At 42.9% G+C, this 21482-nt stretch overlaps 1 protein-coding gene across 1 annotated transcript; it reads right to left on the bottom strand.

Annotated features, from left to right (window-relative positions):
* Window positions 1-13344: 13344 nt before the first annotated feature.
* On the bottom strand, window positions 13345-20927 carry fxn (frataxin). The gene is made up of 4 exons (XM_032516138.1): window positions 20827-20927; window positions 20617-20726; window positions 15940-16038; window positions 13345-13815 (listed from the first exon to the last, which is right to left on the bottom strand). Exons 2-4 carry the CDS (start codon window positions 20628-20630, stop codon window positions 13677-13679), a joined length of 252 nt encoding a protein of 83 aa, XP_032372029.1. The 5' UTR covers window positions 20631-20726; window positions 20827-20927; the 3' UTR covers window positions 13345-13676.
* Between the last annotated feature and the right edge of the window lie 555 nt (window positions 20928-21482).

The raw sequence follows: 21482 nt of genomic DNA, 5'->3' as shown, positions 1-21482 counted from the left end.
AGGATTTATTCATTGAAAGAAGAGCAAAGTGTGGCCTTGACCAACTGCCACTTTGCTTGTTTGAAAGTCATGATGTCTCTCTCTCTCTCTCTCATGGGAGGGCCAAATTCTCTAGATGAGCAAAATAGAGAAAGAGGAGGTTACCATGCCCCTTGTGACCTCATAAGGGGCAAGATTCCAGATCGGCCCATCTGAACTTTCATTTTCTCAAAGGCAGAGAAGGCAGTCTCATTCTTTCATTGAAGTTTTCTTTAAAACAGTGTTAAAATCTTGAGCTTATGAGCCCAATCTCATGTCTTGTCTCGTCACACCCCTATTAATTGGATATCAGGCCGTACCGTAGTTTGGGAAAGCATGAAGAGATGCAGTAGTAACGTTGTGGGTGCCTAAAAGAAAACGTAAATTGCTCCGCGATAACAAACAGGGGATCATCAAAATGCCGCTGCTTAACACCAAGCACACCAAGAGAAAGATGGTGACCACCAAGGACGTGGTGCACGCTCTGACGAGGCAGGGCCGCACCATGTAACACTTTGGAGGATAAAGCTATAGTATATATATATATATAGTTTCTGTCTCCTCCATGACGAATTCTAAGTGTCGGCACATCCACATAACACAAAGCTTCTGTGAACCTTCCATGATGTATAATTCATTATATATATAACTATCATCCAGGTGCACACACTGCATTCTTGCCATTGCTATCTGTATGTTGGCAGTGTTTACTGTCAGGTGACCTTGCCACACCTTAGCTTTAGCTGAATCGATGCCTCTGGGCTGTGCTACAGTAACAACTACCTGATAAATAGCGCAGGATTGACGATGTGTTACTCCAGCTGTGTGTGGACAGAGAGGCTGCTGTAGTGTTTGATTGGTTTATCAGCGACAAATCTGCAGCTGCCTCTGAACTCCCCCGCCGACGCCCAGCACTGAATCTAATACTGCTCCAGTCCTGGGACAAACCCATCAATCTCTCACACACACACACACACACACACACACACACACACCACACACACACACACACACACACCACACACACACACAGAGCTCCACCTGAGTAACATTTCAAGCAGCAGTGTCACTGTTAAATTACATTCACAAATTCAAGTCTCTCTATATATCTCTGTCTTTGTCTGTTGTCTGTTTATCCATGATTCTTATGCGCGCACACACACACACACACACACACACACACACACACACACACACACACACACACACAGACATACAAATGGTCTGTCAATATGAATAAAGTCATCTCTTTATCTTCTTGCCCCCATGATCACAGATACACTCTGCATCTGTCGTTCTACACTGCTGATACTGCTGATAGACCTTTGAATTATAAACAGCCTTGTTAAGCAGCTGAGACACAAACAGGAATAATGAATATGTATTTTTACAACCAAACAACGTGTGACATCCTTTAATTGCATGCACAGATGAACTCCAGGTGGCATTCACTTCTAAACCCAAATGAAAAATTCAAAACTTTACTGGAAAACTCATCCAGCTACAGTAGCTATAGATTATACATTTGTGTTCCAGAAAGTACTGGTGACCAGCAGACCAGACCAATGTTTAATATACGTACAAAACTAACATAATATACAAAACGGTTAAATGTGTGCAATGATACAACCTCATTTAGTTTTGAAGTGGATTGAGATACATTTGTTTAAGTCTGTAGTCTGATATTTTGTCAAATAAACCCAGATGTAGTAGAAGTACAGAGTTAGTTTCAGGATGTGTTTGGACTAAAAGAAATGTAACTGTGACCATCAAGAGTCTACAGACACTGGAGTGCCTTGAGCTAAATGCTAACAGCTGAATGCTAGGCTATCCGCATGGAAACCTAGTAAATATGTATATATAATATAAAGAATGTAAATATGCTGATGTTCAGCAGGAAATGCTGCCCACGTTCACCATCTTAGTGTACACTGTTAGCATGCTAAGTACAACAAGTATAACTAACCTGATGGGAATGTCATTGGGTTGAAAAACCAAAATGTTGGATTGTCTGATATTGGCGCTGAGAGTCAGAGTAATTATAATTCATCCTGAAGAAAACTCAGCTCCCAGCAGTCATTAAGATATTTCATCCTGGACCTCCTGTTTTGACCCACAACCGCTGGGCACAGTGACTGGATGCATCATAGAGGTCTGCACGAGGACCTGAGTCAGGACCAGGTCCAACTTAATGTAATATTGCAGCGATTTGGCTTCTGGGAGTCAGTATGGTGTATTACATCATCATTAGTGATTAGGTGAAGCTAACAAGATACAAGGGGTTCATACAAGAGATTTAACTTGCTGTATTTTTCCACTTTTGACACAACTATGAACTGCAGTTTCTCTCTTTGTGCTGAGATAGACTAAAGCCATCCCAGACACCTTAGTACTGGATGCATAGAGATGAAACTGACGAGAACAAAGGTTAGCCAACTAAAACCATTTGTTTAAGGCTAAGGTAATGTCTTACTTATATTTCAACGGATAGAAACAGAAGAAGGATAGTAGGTCTATTTAAATGCAACCGTCTCCATCAGCAAATGAGGATGCTGGATCTTTTGGCTAATACAGGAACACCCCAAACTGCAGTAGCCTCTCTGAACCAGAACCCCTGCACAGCCCCTCTGTCACCACACCAGCAGACTGTCACCAAGGCAAACACACGTAGATGCACAAACTTGTTCTACATATTGTAACATATTGTAATATCAACTCAACCAATCCAATAGTAAACAGCTGAGCAAGCCAAACTTTGACAATAATGACACACAGAGCAAACTCTTAACACAGACACACACACACCTACACACACACACACAGCAGAGAAGAGCCACAGCAGCCCACTGAACATCAAGTAATTGTGTGTGTAGGTGTGTGTGTGTGTGTGTGTGTGTGTGTGTGTCCAGCAGCACCCAGAGGCCCCACCACTGTTGCTGCCTTGCTCCAGAGCACAGCAGCAGGGAGGTAGAGGGGAAGTAGCTTTGACTCTACCTTGCCCTCGGTCCAGCAGAAACAGATGTTACTGGAGGTGCTCAGGATATCCGTAATGAAGGAGGAGATGCCGAGACGCATGGTGATAGATGAACGCCGGAGAGATATACAGATAAAAAAAGAGGAGGGATAGAGAAAGATGCAGGAGCTGTTGACAGAGCAGAGACCAAGCAAGACTGAGGAGAGAGAGAGAGAGAGAGAGAGAGAGAGAGAGAGAGAGAGAGAGAGAGGCTGGAAGGGAGGAGAGATGAGAGATAGAGGGAGAGAAGGAGGAGGACGGCTGCCCTGCTACTGCTGCTGCATTCAAGACCTCTGTGAGTGGCTGTGTGTGTGTGTGTGTGTGTATATGTACCTGCATGTGTGCTCTAATGTGTGTGTGTGTGTGTGTGTGTGTGTGTGTGTGTGTGTGTGTGTGTGTGTGTGTGTGTGTGTGTGTGTGTGTGTGTGTGTGCATCTATTGCTCAGCTTTAGGATGACAAAGCAAACAGGTATACATTAGAATGAAGATGTGTCCACTGTTTCTATTCTGCTTACACCCAAAGACTCGATACACAGCAGCACAGAAACCAGCCAGGCCAGGAGAATCGCCAGAATTTCGGAGATGTGTGTTGCCGTTCTCAAACTCTGTTCTCTTCGGGAAACAACAACTAACTTCGAGCTAGCGAGCTACACGCTGAAAATATTAAGTTTTTGTCTCAAAGAATGTGTTGGGGGCATCTACTTTTTAACTGGGACGTTGTGGGACTGAATGGGGGTGAGAAACGTCCAAGACCGTTGGGACTGGTTTAAAGCAAGGGTCTTCAATGACCAAGTTAGGACCCCCTACCGCATATAGTGTATACAATTGAGTTGCATATTTAGCTGTGCAGAAGAGATGAAGAGAAATGCATATTATTTATGCATCATAAACATACATCTGAAAGGCACAGTGACGTCTTGAGTTTAACTGTATGGCTACCAGTGTTACCTATAGTACCTATAGTACGCTTATCTTTAATGTGTAAATCTTTCTTTTTTTCATAAATAGGCCTAATTATCTTTATACTCTTAAACTTTTGCATTCATATTGTTTATTTTTAAACTTATTAATTTTTAATTTTATTAATTTTAGAAATAAGAAACTTTAAAAAAAATATACGCCCAGAATGCACCTGAACACATCTCCCTGTAAGACTAGCACGCCTAGAATGCACCTGAACACACCTCCCTGTAAGACCAGCACGCCCAGAATGCACCTGAACACACCTCCCTCTAAGACCAGGACACCTAGAATGCACCTGAACACACCTCCCTGTAACACAAGCACGCCCAGAATGCACCTGAACACACCTCCTTGTAAGACCAGCACGCCCAGAATGCACCTGAACACACCTCCCTGTAAGACCAGGACACCTAGAATGCACCTGAACACACCTCCCTGTAACACAAGCACGCCCAGAATGCACCTGAACACACCTCCCTGTTAGACCAGCACGCCTAGAATGCACCTGAACACACCTCCCTGTAAGACCAGCACGCCCAGAATGCACCTGAAAACACCTCCCTGTAAGACCAGCACGCCCAGAATGCACCTGAACACACCTCCCTGTAAGACCAGCACGCCCATAATGTACCTGAACGCATCTCCCTGTAAGACCAGCACGCCCAGAATGCACCTGAACACATCTCCCTGTAAGACCAGCACACCCAAAATGGACCTGAACACACCTCCCTGTAAGACTAGCACACCCAGAATGCACCTGAACACACCTCCCTGTAAGACCAGCATGCCCAGAATGCACCTGAACACATCTCCCTGTAAGACCAGCACACCCAGAATGCATCTGAACACATCTCCCTGTAAGACCAGCACACCCAAAATGGACCTGAACACACCTCCCTGTAAGACTAGCACACCCAGAATGCACCTGAACACACCTCCCTGTAAGACCAGCATGCCCAGAATGCACCTGAACACACCTCCATGTAAGACCAGCACGCCCAGAATGCATCTGAACACATCTCCCTGTAAGACCAGCACACCCAAAATGGACCTGAACACACCTCCCTGTAAGACTAGCACACCCAGAATGCACCTGAACACACCTCCCTGCAAGACCAGCACGCCCAGAATGCACCTGAACACACCTCCAACCCAGCTAACTGTAGCTATATATAATTGCCTCAACAACTACAGCATCAAAACTCTTTATGAATGTAAGGATCAGCTCTCCTTTAAAAGACAATATGACAAGCTAGATTCAAGAGAAAGGTCCACCCCTGTGAAAACAAGGAATATAATCAGTACGGCTTGGCTGCTTCATGTTGCATGGCTACATGTACTGAAAAGTATATAATATTGATGTAATATTGCAGTAATATTTGGCTGTGTCCTGTTGCCATGCTTGGCTTGTGCACTGACAATGCTTACTGGGTTTTTGTCTTCTGTTTGTAAATTCTGTCACCATATTTGTTTCAAATCACCTCGCTGAAGACTGCAAAATTAAGCAGCTGGCTAACAATGGCGCATTAAGAGAAATGTTGATTAATGTGCGTTGACCTTGACATGAAATTGTAGTGTTAGTGAAAAGTAATAGTTCTTCAAGGTAAGGATACCTTGGTTGTGCTGTATATTATATAGCTGTTTTCTAGTCTTAACAACTACTCAAAGCACTTTTACATAGTACAGGAACCATTCTGCTCATCAGATAAACACTCACACACATTTGTGGTGATGGCGCAGCATCGGGGGCAACTCTGGGTTCAGTTTCTTTCCCAAGGACACTTCGACATGGGACTGCAGGGCCAGGGATTGAACCACCAACCTTCCAATTGGCAGGCAACCGCTCTACCACTGAGATGTGGTTTTGGTCATGGTTAAAAGAAACGGTCAACAGTGACTGTCAGTTGGAGACTAGAAATAAACAGCTGCTTCCATGTTTTTTTCCATCTACCCTACAGGGGCCCTATAATAACACCGCCTGACTTCTTTCTCGTTCCCGTAATACTTGCTGATAAGTTTTTCTTGGGAGGAACGTGTATTTTCAGCAAAGTACCATGGCCTCAGACTATGAGATGCTGACTCTTCACTCTCAGCTGCAAACTGTCCCAGTGAGCCCTGGAGGTCACGGTCTGAAGACGCCAGCAGAACCACATCATCCGCAAAAAGCAGAGAGACAATCCTCATGCCAGCCAATACTGACACTCTCCACATCTGAGCTGGGCTTAGATACTCTGTCCATGAACATCAAGAACAATCTGTGACAAGGCATAACTCGGACACTGAGAACGGGATCGACGTCCAGACAAGAATGCGGACACAGCTCTCTCCCTTTGGTTATCCAAGGACTGCCGCATGGCGCGTAGTAACCGCCCTGGCACCCCACACATCAATCTAGGAAATAACAAATGCCCAGAAATAGTGTTCTGAAAAGTGAGGGGAACATGTCCTCACAATCCCCAGAGATACAGACACAGACACACACACACACACACACACACACACATCATTATGTGCATTTTCTAAACACACATGCTAATAAATTAATCAGTTTGAATCCATTTATTATTCAGACATCACTAGCCTGAATGAGTAATGTGATGTGCCCACCACATTATGGAGGAACTATGATGCACACGCACACACACACACACATGCACACGCACTGTTAAATACATTGTTTATTTTGATATGTTATTTTGTTATTTTGAGATGTAAGTGTTGTGATTGACATTTCCCGCAATGCCTTTCAGCATGCCAGCGGGGTGTGATTTTCTTGCTTTTAATCAATGTTGAGTGTACGAGTGTATAAAAATAGCCGTCTGGCAGCAACAATTACGGCAGATAAAAATGATTACAAATGTGATATATCGTCAATAAAAACAAGGAAAACACAGACAAGACAGCACATTCTAAAAGCTCAAGAGGTTTGTTGGTGCTGCTGAAGCCTTGGAGTAAATCAAGGGATAATTTAATTTTTTTTTTTTTTTTTTTTAATTTAATTTAATTTTTAATTTTTTTATTGATTTTTTAACTGAAATTAAAACTTACACTCTGTGTCCACACTTTGTTAGTTACCACACACAGTCCTGAACTACACCACCACCACACACCACACACACACACACACACACACACAAAAACACCACACACACACACAACACAACACACACACACACACACCACGCGCTCAGGATCTGTACATGCACTAATGGAGAGATGTCAGAGTGAGTGGGCTGCCATCCAAACCAGCGCCCTGAGTGGTTTGGGGGGGTACAGTGCCTTGCTCAAGAGCACCTAACAGTGTCCAGGAGTTGAAGTGCCATCTCTCCAGCCACTAATCCACACTCCGTACTTTTTGGTCCATACAGGGACTTGAACCAGTGACCCTCCGGTCCCCAACCCAACTCCCTACAGACTGAGCTACTACCACCCCATAATAATCATATGTAGTGTTCAGTATATAGTCTATACTGTGCTGATTTTATAACTGCCATAATTAGTGTGCAGCGTGCATACTGTGCTGTACTGTATGTCATGCCATTCAATTATGGCTGTTCACAAACACTCTGTAAGGGTGGGCATCTGGCTGGGCTCCAGATGTTTAATCTACTTCTGACATGTGAGTGTTGTGAGAAATACTATATAAGAAAATAATGGATGAGGTAGAGGTGTTCCATTCATTTTATACCACAGCGATTTGGAGTGGTGTAAGACTCAAAAGAGGATCCTGAGTAGAATGTGTCCCCCGTTGTGTCAGGGTTGGAGTTTTAAACCCTGAAGCAGGAGGGCTGCTAACACTGGACGTGATAATGTGGTCAGGTGAGAGTGAGCACACGTGCAAGGAGTAGTTTCTGTTCAGGTTTTTATATTAAAATATATAAAGAAACACCCCCACCAGTCAAGTATAAAACTGCATTTACGTTAAAGTGACAAGAAATATAGAGAAGAAAGTGCTTATTTTACAAACCACTACCGGGATTTTCTATGATAGTCATCATATCAGCTCACATTTACAGAAACAATTGGAAATATATAGAAACAGATATATGAAATATTGAATATATAGTCCTTGGAAGTAGCGACAAGGCAGACCCCCACATTTTCATGGACCCTGAACGCCCCCTGTTCATTGTGCCAATCACTTTGAAGGTGATTTGATAAAGTGCAGATTTGTTTGGGGACTTGCTTCAACAAAAGCTGAGTATAAAGTGACATGAGAAGGGTCTAAAGGACGCTCCTGCAATTACTTTCACATGTGGCGCATGCCATGTGTAACTGGTTTTAATGGGATTAATTGTTCACTAAGTTTACAGTAATAATAAAGCTGTGCTGAAAATGAATCAAATCATGGAATAGTATGAGGTTCTTCTCTAAATCCTTAATCTTTTTAATAAGACATCCCATGGTACTGTAGACACTTCATAACCAGTGAGAATTATCTTCGTAAATGCATTAAAATTACAATCCTGCCGCCCTGTGAGCTAGTAATCATGCGTGGAGCTTGCATTAGCGAAAACACGTTTGAATGGTTGAATATTAATGTCTGCTTTTGATTTGAAGGTCTGCAGGGAGCTGAGGCATCATTAACATAAACTGATTCTCTTTGATTTTACATTGATGTCTTGAACACCCACTCAGGCCTGTTTCCAATGCACTCACACTCACACACACACACACACACACACACAGAACAAGAACTCACCGTGCAGGTTTCCAGAGTCTGCGTGGGGGGGGGATCAGCTCTCTCTTGTTTAGGGGGGCGACCCCGAGAGCTACCTGCATGATGGTCATGAACTTCTTGTACTTCATCTTGTTGCTCATCAGAGCTCTGTAATTAAAGCAACGCCAGTCAGTCAATCTGTTGCCATGACAACGCTTTGCTTGCAGTGGGTCCACCCTCGTTGTCAGTAGGTGTTTGCGGTCTCGGCGCTGAGGAGTGGAGTGTGTGTCGTCTGGAAGCCGAGCGCTGCACACAGGAGACAGAGCAGCGGCGGAACAAAGCCAAAGGACAAAACAGCCGTGTGCTGATCTGTGTTGAAGCATTACTGTTACATAATTCACATAGAAAATCCCACCACAGGAGGATAATAGTGGCACTAAGCCGCTGGGCGCTTAGAGTGATAATCCGCCACAACCACCTCTGTTTTCTTTTGGGGGGGTTTTGAGCTTGGGGAAAAAACTTTGGTCAGTGTTCAGTCTCTGCTATGTAACATTACAAAAAAGAGCACAAATTTCTCCTGGACTAAGAAATCTGGACCGAGCCCTTTAAAGGATGCATCCATCCTAGTGGCTTTCGTGAAAACCTCTAGAGACATCCTCAGAATAGAACATTTTTGGTAGTCATTGTGCTGTTTGCCTAGTGAACATTGGCTTCCAGGGATCTAGGCCTCATTGTGAACAGTTTTCATTGACTGTCAGTGAGGCAAAAGACAAAAGTAGCGTGACATTATTAAAGCACCTTAAAAACCAACTGGTGGTGAGATTACATAAAAAGTCAATGCAAAGAGGATGCAGAGACAAGCAAAGAGCCTGGAGGACATTTTGAAAAAGAACTGGTGCTCTCTCTCACACACACACACACACACAACACACACACACACACACACACACACACACACACGTAAGCCAGTGTTCATTAGGCAAACAGCACAATGACTACTAAAACTGTTCAATTCTGAGGATGTCTCTAGAGATTTGTACTAAAGCCACTAGGATGCCTCCTCTAAAGGGATCGGTCTGGCCAGATTTCTTGGTCCAGGAGGAATTTGTGTTCTTTTTTGTAATGTTACAACTCCACTGGCTCCCCATCTCCCACCGGATCACCTACAAAATCCTGGTCCTCACCTACGAAGCCCACCACCATGTGGCATCTGGGACCCTCATACCTCACTGACCTCCTCTCCCCCCTACCAACCCTCACGACCCCTCAGATCCACGTCAGCCGGGCTCCTCTGCACCCACGAGTCCAACCTCCGCAGTTTGGGGGACAGAGCCTTCTCCAGGGAAGCTCTCAGGTTTTGGAACTCCATCCCCCCCCCCCCCCCAGAGATTCGCACCTCTGAGTCCCTCACCATCTTCCAGTCCCGCCTCCAGACCCATCTCTTCATCTCATCCATAGCCCCACGCCCCCCTCCCTTTTCATCTGTGCCTGAATGTAGTTTGTTTTATTTAGTTGGCCATTGTTTTCATTATCTTCCTGCCCTGTAAAGCAGGTTGAGTTCATGAAAAGCGCCATATAAAGTCAATTTATTATTATATTATATTATTATTATTACACACACAGAATCCCATTTTTGTCAGACTGAATGAACAATCCTGTGTATATTAATTGTCATTACAAATCATCTTCTAACATTTTTCTCTACCATTTTTTACCTTGTGGTTTGGGGGATTTGGTCCATGTTGTTAATATAATATTAATCCACAGAACTCACTATCTACAACTTCAGCAAGAATATTTTTTATTTTTTTTGGGGGTCTGTGGATCATTTATTTGTTCCTTTATATTCTTCCCTTTGAGTTTCATTGTTATTAAATAATGCGCTGAGGGACGGGAATATTAAATTGTATTACATATAAAATAAAAAAATGAAATTCATGATTCATTTACCCACACATTTTTGGCAAAATGGATTACACTAGTACATTTCCCCTTATGATTTCAGTGTAAAACAGATGAGAAAGGACGGAGGGAGCATTAGTAAGTTGAGGAATCAAAGCAAAGATCTTTGTTCTATTGTTCCTTGAATTAATGGAAACAGGGATACGTGTGCAAACACACACAGAGACAGAGAGAGAGAGAGAGAGAGACAGAGAGAGACAGAGAGAGAGACAGACAGACACACACACACACACACAGACACACCATGGGTGAACATGTTATCTGGTAGATCCTGATCATGGAGTCTGCAGTGGGGATGATGAGGACTGGTGCTCTGTGGGATTGAGTCAGAGTTGCATCATAAGCTTCTGTGACCTGATTCACCCGTCACCATAACATCACCGTGCACACTTTGAATAAGTGATTTCTGGGAAACTGAGTGCGTAACGTCGCATCAGGAGAAACCTGCTGGTAAAAACATAGTGTAATGTGTGTTAACTATGGGAAAAGGAAAATGTCATTTCGCATCAGATCAGTATTGTCAGTCTTTATATCCTCTTTAACCGGCCTGGCCTTTAATACTGTGGTGTACTTCTGCTGATAGGAATCTAACAACATAACGGCTCTTCTGTTTCTATTCAGATGACCATATCACTTCGATATGGGAAGAAAACTCCAGCAGTCAGTTTCAGCTGTCCAATGCAAGAACAAATTCTCTGAGAAATTCCCTTATACACTAAAGGTCTTCCCAAACCGTTGCCGTAGGCGACCATATCGGCCGTGCAGCACAGGCATGGTACAAAGTGAGAAGTTGAAAACCAAAAAAAATGTGTGCAGCGTGCATACTGTGCTGTACTGTATGTCATGTCATCAAGTCTATCTTTAAATGACAAAATAGTTTGTAACTGCCCTTTAGAACAACACATGAAGCGGTCTGTGCCTTCCTCAACAAATCCGTCACTAAAAAATAAATAGGTTTTATGATTCACACTCACACCAAGATATGGTTATGTTTAGGTAAAGATCATGGTTTGTATTAAAATATATAAGGGGAGCTTCATCACTTGGTTTTGAACCAAGGACCCCTTGACTGAAAGAGATGGAGCGGGGACCCCCTACTACACACGTTTATAATAACTAGGCCTACAATAACCTGTATATCAGCCTTTATGCTTACCTTTTTATGCATAGAATACTAAGCTATTAAAATACTGATTACATAAATCATGTTTTTAATGTTATACATGCATGTGGAACAGTGAATCCTTATTACCTGTATCCGTGGATTGCCTTAGCGACAAAAAAATAATAATTTGGTTTCCCCCTGCATTGACTCCCGGACCCCCATTTGGAGATCTCCGTTTTAACCATTGCGTTTTCTTCCCATTGACCATGCAACTTTTGTTTTTCTGGGTATGAACGTAGAAAGAAAATTATTTGGTTTTCTTTTCTCAACACTTTTGTCACTTTCCTGACGTTTTTGTCACTTTTTCCGATGTTTTTATCTACTTTTGTCTGCGCTTTTTTGACTTTTTTCCCCCACACATTTTTTAAGCTTTATTCGGACATTTTCCGATTTTCTGATTATTTTACCATTTTCTTTCCAATACTATAAAATTGATTTAAACTAAATGTAATGAAAGTAGTGTACTGATCGTTTATTTTACTTGTCATGACCGTTGTAGGGAATCATCCTCGTTATTTTTTTTCATTTTTGACAATTTGGTTGACAGAAACCCAAATTTCTTATATGGAAACCTTTTGAAAAATGGGCCAAACAGGAGGGTTGAGGGACACAATCACTAACTGTGGGTAAAAAAACAGGAAATGAACAGCTGTGTCCTGTGTTGTGAGCATCCCTCCACCCCGACCTTTGCTCCGGTCATAATCCTGACGGCCACTAGAGGGCCCTGTCACTGGTTGGTCCTTCATGGAGGACAGTGTGTTGCAGAAACACTACACTGATTTGAAACCAGGGTTTTGCAGAATCAACTAGTATTGAAATGCAAACCCTGGAGCCTTTAATGTGGAAGAGCATAACAGGAAACATGTTGCTGGGCTCTGAGGATGGATAACACACGGCTCTGTCCCAACACAGGCACCATTAAAGTTCAGTGTGGCCCCCCTTCTGCAACAGGCCAGGTCCCTGTTAGCCCACAGTGCCACACAGTGGCATGCAGAGCCCAGTCCCACACCAGTCCTGCTGCTGTGTCTATGAAATATGAAGTCATTCATAAAGAAAAGTTAGACAAAAAGACAGTAAGGTTCAGGGGTTGAAGCTATATAAATGAAATTGGGCTGGCACAAAAGAAAAACTATATATTTTTATAATTTAAAGCTATATTGCATAGTGTCTGCCGCCCACATGAGTAATTTTAAGTAATAACCAAACTGTCAGCGCGCACCTCTAAATATTATCATCAATGGTGAAAAAGTTACTAAATTTAGATATATTGGAGTAATAATGGATCAAAATCTTACATTTCAATAAATGTGAAAAAGGTAAAAAGCCTTCAATGTAAAACGTGGACAAATTACAAACTTGTGGATAAAAAGCCAATTCTGTATGATACTGAAGAAACATGGTCTTCTGGGTTTTGAGAGATTTAATTGTAATATTTGATAAGCTCTATAAAAGAGAGCTGAGAGGTGATACTGCCCCCTTGGTCGCAGTCAGCTTTCTAAGGGAAACCAGACAGCATCAAGAGTCGGGCTTACTGACCAGTTTATATAGAACCACATCTACATCTGAAGGGTTGACACACATTTAATAACATTACAATATCTATGCACATATCTGTTTTATGCCTGTATACATACATATAGGTCTGTCTTTGTGAAGCACTTTAGTGCAAACCCGTTTGCTTTTAAAGTGCTGTAAATAAAATAAACTCAACAATCCGTTGTTATAGAACACATATAGATCACTCATTAGATCCAGCTGTTCCCCTCAGGGCGTTTACTGTAACGTTACTGTACAGCTGTGCATAAATACTGTGTCTTTGGCTCCTATAGGATCTGACAGTGGTTGGATGAGTCGCAGTAGTCACACTGTAGGCTGTCATTAGTGGCTGTGGTACCTCAGGAGTATGGCAAGCCACATAAGTCCATGGTTTTACTGAAGATGATGGAGAACTCTTTAGAGAGCAGCTGGTGGAGGCTCAGACCATCATGAGAGTACACCCAGCGTTCACCTGTCCAGTCGTAGCGCTTCGGTCCACTGCAAAAAGACGAGCAAGGAAATCAGCTCACAGGGGGTCATTTCAGATAATTTTTTACAGTGTCAATAAAAAGAAAGAAAGCAAACCCTTTAGAACGACCCATTTCAGTTAGGAATAATTCATACGAGACACTTGGTTTAAACTACATCAAAATCCCTACCATAGATAAACACTTCCTACGTAAACTAAAACTTGTTTTGTGCTTCTTGTCAGCGTGGTCGGGCCGGTGTGGACGGCGAGGTTATGCAACTGTGCCCTGGGCGACTGTGTGTGAGTGTGTGCAGAGGGTCCTAGCACTGAGCCATGCACCTTCAAGGTGTTGTACCAACGCAGACACAGCGTGGCAATGACTGGCTAAAGAAGACCGCGACCAGTCCTTCTAGAGGGAGTTGAGGTGGAGGCAGTTCAATCATACAGATACCTCGGGCTGTGGCTGGACAACACACACCAGCCACCTGGACAGGAAGACACAGAGCAGGCTGCACTTCCTGAGGAGACTGCAGTCTTTCAACATCTGCAGCAAACTGCTGTGGATGTTTTACCAATCTGTGGTCACCAGTGTCCTTTTCTACACTGTGGTGTGCTGGGTGGGGCAGCATCTCCAAGACGGACACCTCCAGGCTGGATAAACTGATCAGGCCGGCCGGCTTTGTGGTCGGCATGAAGCTGGACTGACTGGTGACGGTGGCAGAGAGGAGGACACTGGACAAACTGCGGGACATTACTGACAATGCCAGCCACCCCCTGCACACCGTCATCAGCACCCAGAGGAGCCTGCTCCTTCCCAAGTGTAGGACCAGCAGACTGAAGGACTCCTTTGTCCCTCATGCCATTACTCTCTACAACTCCTCACTGGGGGGGGGGAGGAAATAGAGCAGAGAGGACAGTACATATACACACCTGGACTCACATAAATACCTGGACACTTTAACACTTGACTCTACACTGACACTTTGATAATTTATTGTAAATGTCTTGTTTTATAGCCAAAGTTTTTTTTAATTGTTATTACTATTACTGTTATATTTATACTGTCTTCCTCTTTTTTCTCTCTATACTTTATCCTTCTTGCTAAAAACGGATGCTAGAAATTTCAATTTCCTTGTGAGAGTCATCCCAAAAGGATTAATAAAGAGAAGTCTAAGTTTAAGAGAAGAAGTCCATTCTTGGAGCTCTGACCGACACTGACCACCTCTTTGACCGCCGCTGTGACCAATGCCAATAATTTGACCCAAAATATGGATTTGAAAATGGTCCTCCAGAGTCTATGGTCAGACCTGCATCAACAGCAGCGGGCCTGCTATTCAGAAAAACAAACCATAGAATGTGGTCATTGGGTTAGGGTCAGGCTAGGGGCAAAGTTCAACTCTTTGAAATAATAACTAGGGAAAAAAAAGCCCTACTCCATCACATTGTTTACACTCCCATTCACAGACACAGCTGTGCAAGCTTGTGATGCTGCTTAACACAAGCTTTAATGCGATGCATGCTAGGAGCTTATAGCAGGCCTTCAATGCCTCTGCAAGTGGCCCAGTGAGGTCCATACAGACCCCCAGCTAGTTGGTGAAGCTACTGCAGGTAAAGGCAGTACCTGCCCCCACACGCCACATGCCTGGTCAGCTGCCCTCCTCACATGCTGTGCCAGACAGGCACTGGTTGCTGGGATCTGCCTGATCTGCTGTCATGAAGCAACAAGCCATTTCAGGTCCAAGACCCTCTAAAATGTCATGTGCTGTAAAGTACCAGAAATGTTCTGTTCTGGACAGTACCTTCTTGAAGTCTTGCACCACAGCAATAACGAGCACAACAACATCTAAATCACCAGTACAAATCAATATTGTCTGATGACCGCGAGTGACATTCGACTGTCAGCCTCTGCATGGCTGCATGGAGACAGAGAGGACAAATCCTGGAGGGACTGCTTAGAACTCCATTACCATGTTTGGTAACAAAATACTACCTTAACTAATAATTGTAAAGAAGCATCAAACATATGCAACACAATGCATTTGTACATAAAGCAGAATCTGCTTTGAAATCATTTGTTTATGTGCTAAAAGTGTGATTTAGGGACCTGTCTCACTAGCAATGGGAGTGAACAGAGAGAGAAAAACCAGTCTTACCTGGTGGGAGAAGACAACCAGATCTGTCTGTTTGGCGTCTGTTTGTTGATGACGTAGGTGCCGTGCTCCCTGCCCAGCTTCACTGTCAAAACGCCACTCTGTACATCCAACACAGACACAACAGAAACACATTAACGCATTTCTTGTGACAAATCAAATGTAACAAGCCAGCCTCTCAAACATACTGGAATGATCTGAGGCTTCACACGACGCTCGGATTCTATCTGCTTTGCCTTCCCACACTGCTCCACCCAGCTGTTATATTCAACATATTATTTTATTCAGAGTGTCTGTGTGTTCGGCACAGACCTCGAGTCAGGACGTGGTTAGCCTAGCTTAGCATAAAGACTAGAAACCGGGGGAGGGGGGGAAAGGCAGCACCTCTGCAGCTCACCGATGAAAATCCTGCATCTTGTTCGTTTGATCTGATGTTAAAACGATTTAAGGCATAGGAACGTGTTGAACTATTCCTTTAAGCATGCCAATACCTCGGCCATTAAAGCCACTCTGTGATAGGGGTGGTACTGTGGAAGAGGGAGGATTGCGGGCCTGGAAACCAGATGGCTCTGCCGGCTCGTGTGCCAGATAGTCTGAGAGTCATGCTTGAACCTAGTTACTGGACCAAACTAGCATTCTCTGTCCATCACAACGCACCAGCCTCACCAAACTCAGCTCAAACTGTCAAACTAGGCACTGCTGATCTAATGCGAATCAAGATTCTGTTACGTTGTTTCCTTGCTCTGATTAGTTGTAGGTTGCGTTTCATTGCTGTAATTGGTTGTAGGTCTACTCAATTGCATGCAGAGGCTTTTTGGTTTGTTCCTTGAAAATGTAATTTTTTTTTGTGATCATTCAGGATTGCATTTACAGGTTTGAAACAAAAAACACAAAGCAGAGATCTGAATATTCCATAAAGATTTACACCAGCTTCTATGAGACCCTCTGCAGTACTGCTCCTGGTATATGTGTGTGTGTGTGTGGTGTGTGTGTGTGTGTGTGTGTGTGTGTGTGTGTGTGTGTGTGTGTGTGTGTGTGTTTTATGGCCTCTTATGTCACTAGAGCCAGTTGAAAAAAGGGGTCAGCTGCCAAGATTGGAACACTGGCCAATCAGTCAGCGGAGACAGCTGCTGTCCAACCAAAACAGATTTGTGGAGGGGACATCCCAGAGGACATCTCACAGTGCCAGGACAGACATACTACAGACAGACAGAGGACAGTGCAGTGTGGTAACAGGGAGAAAACAGGAAACAAAATGCACCTTTCCCTCTACACATGCACTCATCTGTCTAAAATCATTCTGACAGACACACAGACACACAACACACACAGACACAAACTGTGCGGCGTCAGAAGGATTTATATCCAGTTCGATCTTAATGAATCAGATCCTAAACAAGAGTTCCTGAGTACGCACTGTGAGGCTCTGAGATAAATGTTATGTTTTATTTAACTTTCTTAAGTTTTTGTCCCTTTTTTCAACACTTTTTTCAATGTTCAACACTGTAACACTAACTTATTAACTTTAGTTTTACAGTTATTTTTGGAATTCATGGTCAATAAACCTCACGATACCTAATGTTTGAGTTAGAAAAGCAGAAATTAGGAATTATTTAGACTAAAATTAAAGGAATGGATGTTGATGGATAATCACAGACTGGAATAATTCAACTTTTACTCAATACCATTTCAATTTTGTATATATATATATATATATATATATATATATATATATATAATATATATATATATATTATTTTACTCAATATTTCTCACAATGACAACGCAAACATACTGATGTATAGCAGCTTACCTGTGTAAGCAAGTTAACTAATGAGAACTAAAACTATATATATATATATTATATATATATTATATATATATATATATATATATATATATATATATATATACATATGTACACAATTTAGTTGTTGAAATGTTTTTTTTTAAAAGCCAATCACCCTCATGGTGGCGCTAGAGGACAGGTCAAAGAATGACCACAGTCAGTGAAGACAAGAAGACAGACCTCTCTATGGAAGACCATGAGATGGCAGCAACGTCAAGGTGGTGTTGAGCAAGAAACACTGCCCTCCGTCCCACACGGCTGGTGCTGGTCCAGAATGGGAGATCATCTCTGTAAAGCTCCATCTTATTCTTATTTATTGAAGCTGAAGAGTTTCAGTGGGATTATCTATTAACCATAAATGATTTTGATGTCAGATTCAGACTGGCTTGTGTTATCAATACGGTGAGTGCTGTAGATCACATCAGGAGAAGCATGCAGCGCTGCCTGATGGAGTCTCATTAACACACACACTGTTCAACGTCACATGTGTATCTTTTCCAATGTGTATGTTAAGATAATATGATTTAACAGTTAGAGTCCTTGTGCACGCAGCTTTGTTTCAGAGCAAAAGAGGTGGTGAGTATCATGATACCCAAAGAGGGAAAAATAACATCGGCTGCTCTGACTTCTCAATGGCCTCCTGCTCCCCGGTTATCTCGCAGCCAGTCGGATTCTTGCGATATCACACAAATCTAGTCAGGCTTCAAGTAATGTGTTTGTGTCTGAGCCTACAGAGGTTAGCATAGCCGCTGCAGTCGCATCACTTCTATCCCAATTGGAGAGGATTTCTTCATTAAAAGAAGAGCAAAGACCACCACTGAAGATTGAAGAAAGAAAAGATGTTCTCGTTGTTACCTGACTTTTACAGTAACAGTAATGTTATCTCCCTGGTCCTCTCTACCTGTCCCTCTGTCCTGAAAATGTATCCTCCTCTCTGATAGGTCAGGCTGTGTCTCTCACTGCTTCTGTGTTACTCCAGAATTTACAGCTTTTAAGCTTCCTGCCAGATCAACTAAAGTGTCTGCCAACAAGAACAACAGTCTCTAAGTGTGTCGATTCTGCTGGCAAGAAATCTATAAGGCAGCAAAGCCCAGCAGCCAAACATCGGGGGGGAGCACATCTACAGCCTCTGCTGTAGTCCCTACACCAAACAGTCAGAGCATAAAATACATCACACTTCTTCTCTCTGGCTTTTGAAAGATTATAACTGAATTTAAACTGTGAACAGCTGTCTCAGAGTTGATTTTTTGATTATTTCTCATGTTGCTATCACTTGTTATTACCTTATGAACCCTACTGGAAGGGGGGGGTATCAGCGCATTACTCAAACCTAAAGATTCTTTATTCAGATACATTTTCCCACAGTCACACCAGCACCACCTCTCGTACCTTTACACCCACGGGAGGAGGGGCAGGGGTGGGGGAACTATGGCTGAGTTATATGTGAGAAAAGCAATTATCACCATATTTTTGTCTAAATACGTCAATATCGATACCACAACAATATTGTAGTGTTGACTATTGGTGCTTTCGCAAAATATTTACACAATGAGATTTTTGATAAATAATCATCAGTAGGGTGGATATAATGACTAAGTGGGTAAAGGCCAATGATAGAACAGTTACAACAGTCTGGTAAGTTCAGAAAATGACATCACTTTACTGTAATGCAGTCTTTCAAACCAGGAAAAGACAACACTTATGCTGTATTATGATATCCTAAATCTAAGACGATATCCAGTCTCATATCACGATATCAATATAATATTGATATATTGCCCAGCTCTAGAGGGAACACTGAGAAACACAAATTTAGAGGAAGCCGGGAATACAGCTTCCAGCGTTAATCCAACTGCAATGGGACACACTGACTAAATGGATGAAGAGCCAGGGAAAGGAGCAGTCCTTGTTAATGTTTTGACACTTTTTCGGGATGTGAATCCATTGTAGCTAGCGTAGCTCTTGCTGACCAGTGAATTAAGGTGCACTTTAATCACCAAGTGGGCTTTCTCCAGTTAGCCGATTTCTTAAACCCCTGTCATGTATACTGGTAGCCAGGTTTCTAATTGGAGATTTACATGTGAGCATGTGCAGGACAAAGACTTCAGACAGAGACGGGGTCGCTATACACGTAGCATTACATTACACCTAGCAATACATCCAAAGTCAGACTACACCTGAGAATGACACAAAAAGAAAAAGATGTGCTCTTCTTACTGAAGTCAGTCAGGAGTCATCTTCCTTTCATTTGTCTTTTATCTAATAAGAAACCATGCTTTCAAATAAGGTTGGGGGAAAGGGAGAGAGTCTGATTCCTGACATCTTGCATGTATGCATTTACTTTGTAGTAACCAGGTTACTACAGTGCATGTGAACACGTTCTCTGATCACCTTCTTAACCTGGTTTCTCTAAAAGCATTATGGCTGTCAACAAATATTTATTCCTTATAATTGTAAAAACAATCAGACATTTGAAAAAGAAAATGTATATTGATATATTGGGGGGATGGGGGTTTTTTTCCCCCCCGGAAATCGGTTGGGAATGCCCCCTAAAGGGTTCCCTCTCCTCCCGGGGTTTTTTCTGATTAAACCCCGGGCAAAAGTGGGCGGGGTTGAGGGATTTTTCTATGATGGGGCTTTTCGGGTAAAATCCTTTAGGTGATGTCACACAAAAAAAATATAACCACGATAATAAGCCAGTTACCTTGCTCTCAGGTGAGCGGCCTGATCAACTGAAGCCCATCACGCTGTTATAAGTGTGTAACAACAACAGTTACTGCAGTCAGACGTGCCAAAGTGGCAGTGAACGGGGAAAGACCCTTTGCTTCCCGGAAAAGAAGCCCATCGACTCGCTCCAGTAAAAGGGGTCATCCTCAGGTCTTCGAAATAGTCGCCCAGAGGTCCGGGTCTGTCTCCCAGCCTCGTACGTGTTTAAGACGGGAAAATGGAAAAACCGGGACACAGTTACGGGTTAGTCAAAACCATTCAAGCCCCGGCCCCGGACAGCGATGTTTGACAAAAAAAAAAAAACTGGGGGGTTTTCCCTCCCAATAAAACAGCGGGGGGTTTCTCTAGCCTTAGTGATTTTTCACAGGGGGATTTTTTTCCTCCCCTGTCACCATCAACGTTCCCTATCAAACCCGGAAAAAAAAAAAAAAACAGCTCAAACCCGGACCTGGTCATCCAACCCTTTATCAAACCCTACGGGTTTGTTTTTATTTTCACATTTTCCAAATGTACCCCCTTTATAAAATTTTTTCCACCCCTAACACCCAATGTTTTGGGATTTATAAGAAGACAGCATAAAACCATAGACTGTATATGCCACAAGGGGGTTACTGTGAGGTGTTATTAAATGCGCGATTTTTAAAGGGAGTTGGTGGGGGCCCAGAATTTACTTTTTTGTGGGCCGCCCGAGGGGTGCAGCGGTGCGCAGTGGCCGGACGAGAAAAACTCCTAAAGGGTTTTTAAATTTTAAATGGGTTAAATATGCGAGGAAATTTCAGTGTTGGGTGATAATAAATATGTGAAAACAACGGCTTTACCCACAGGGTAAAATTGCAAAGGGGCGTCGCCCGCCCGCTCCTAGGGAAACCCCCATAACTTTTGTTAGATAGACTTTGCATGCTATGTCTGCTTGCTATGAGCTAGGTCCCTGGGTAAACGGGTTTCCTGAGTGTGGGGGGGTTCCCGTGTT

This window comes from Etheostoma spectabile, chromosome 5, assembly GCF_008692095.1.
Source record: "Etheostoma spectabile isolate EspeVRDwgs_2016 chromosome 5, UIUC_Espe_1.0, whole genome shotgun sequence".
Lineage (NCBI taxonomy): Eukaryota > Metazoa > Chordata > Actinopteri > Perciformes > Percidae > Etheostoma > Etheostoma spectabile.
The sequence above is the reverse complement of the archived record's forward strand: the minus strand, read 5'-3'. Positions and strand labels throughout refer to the sequence as shown.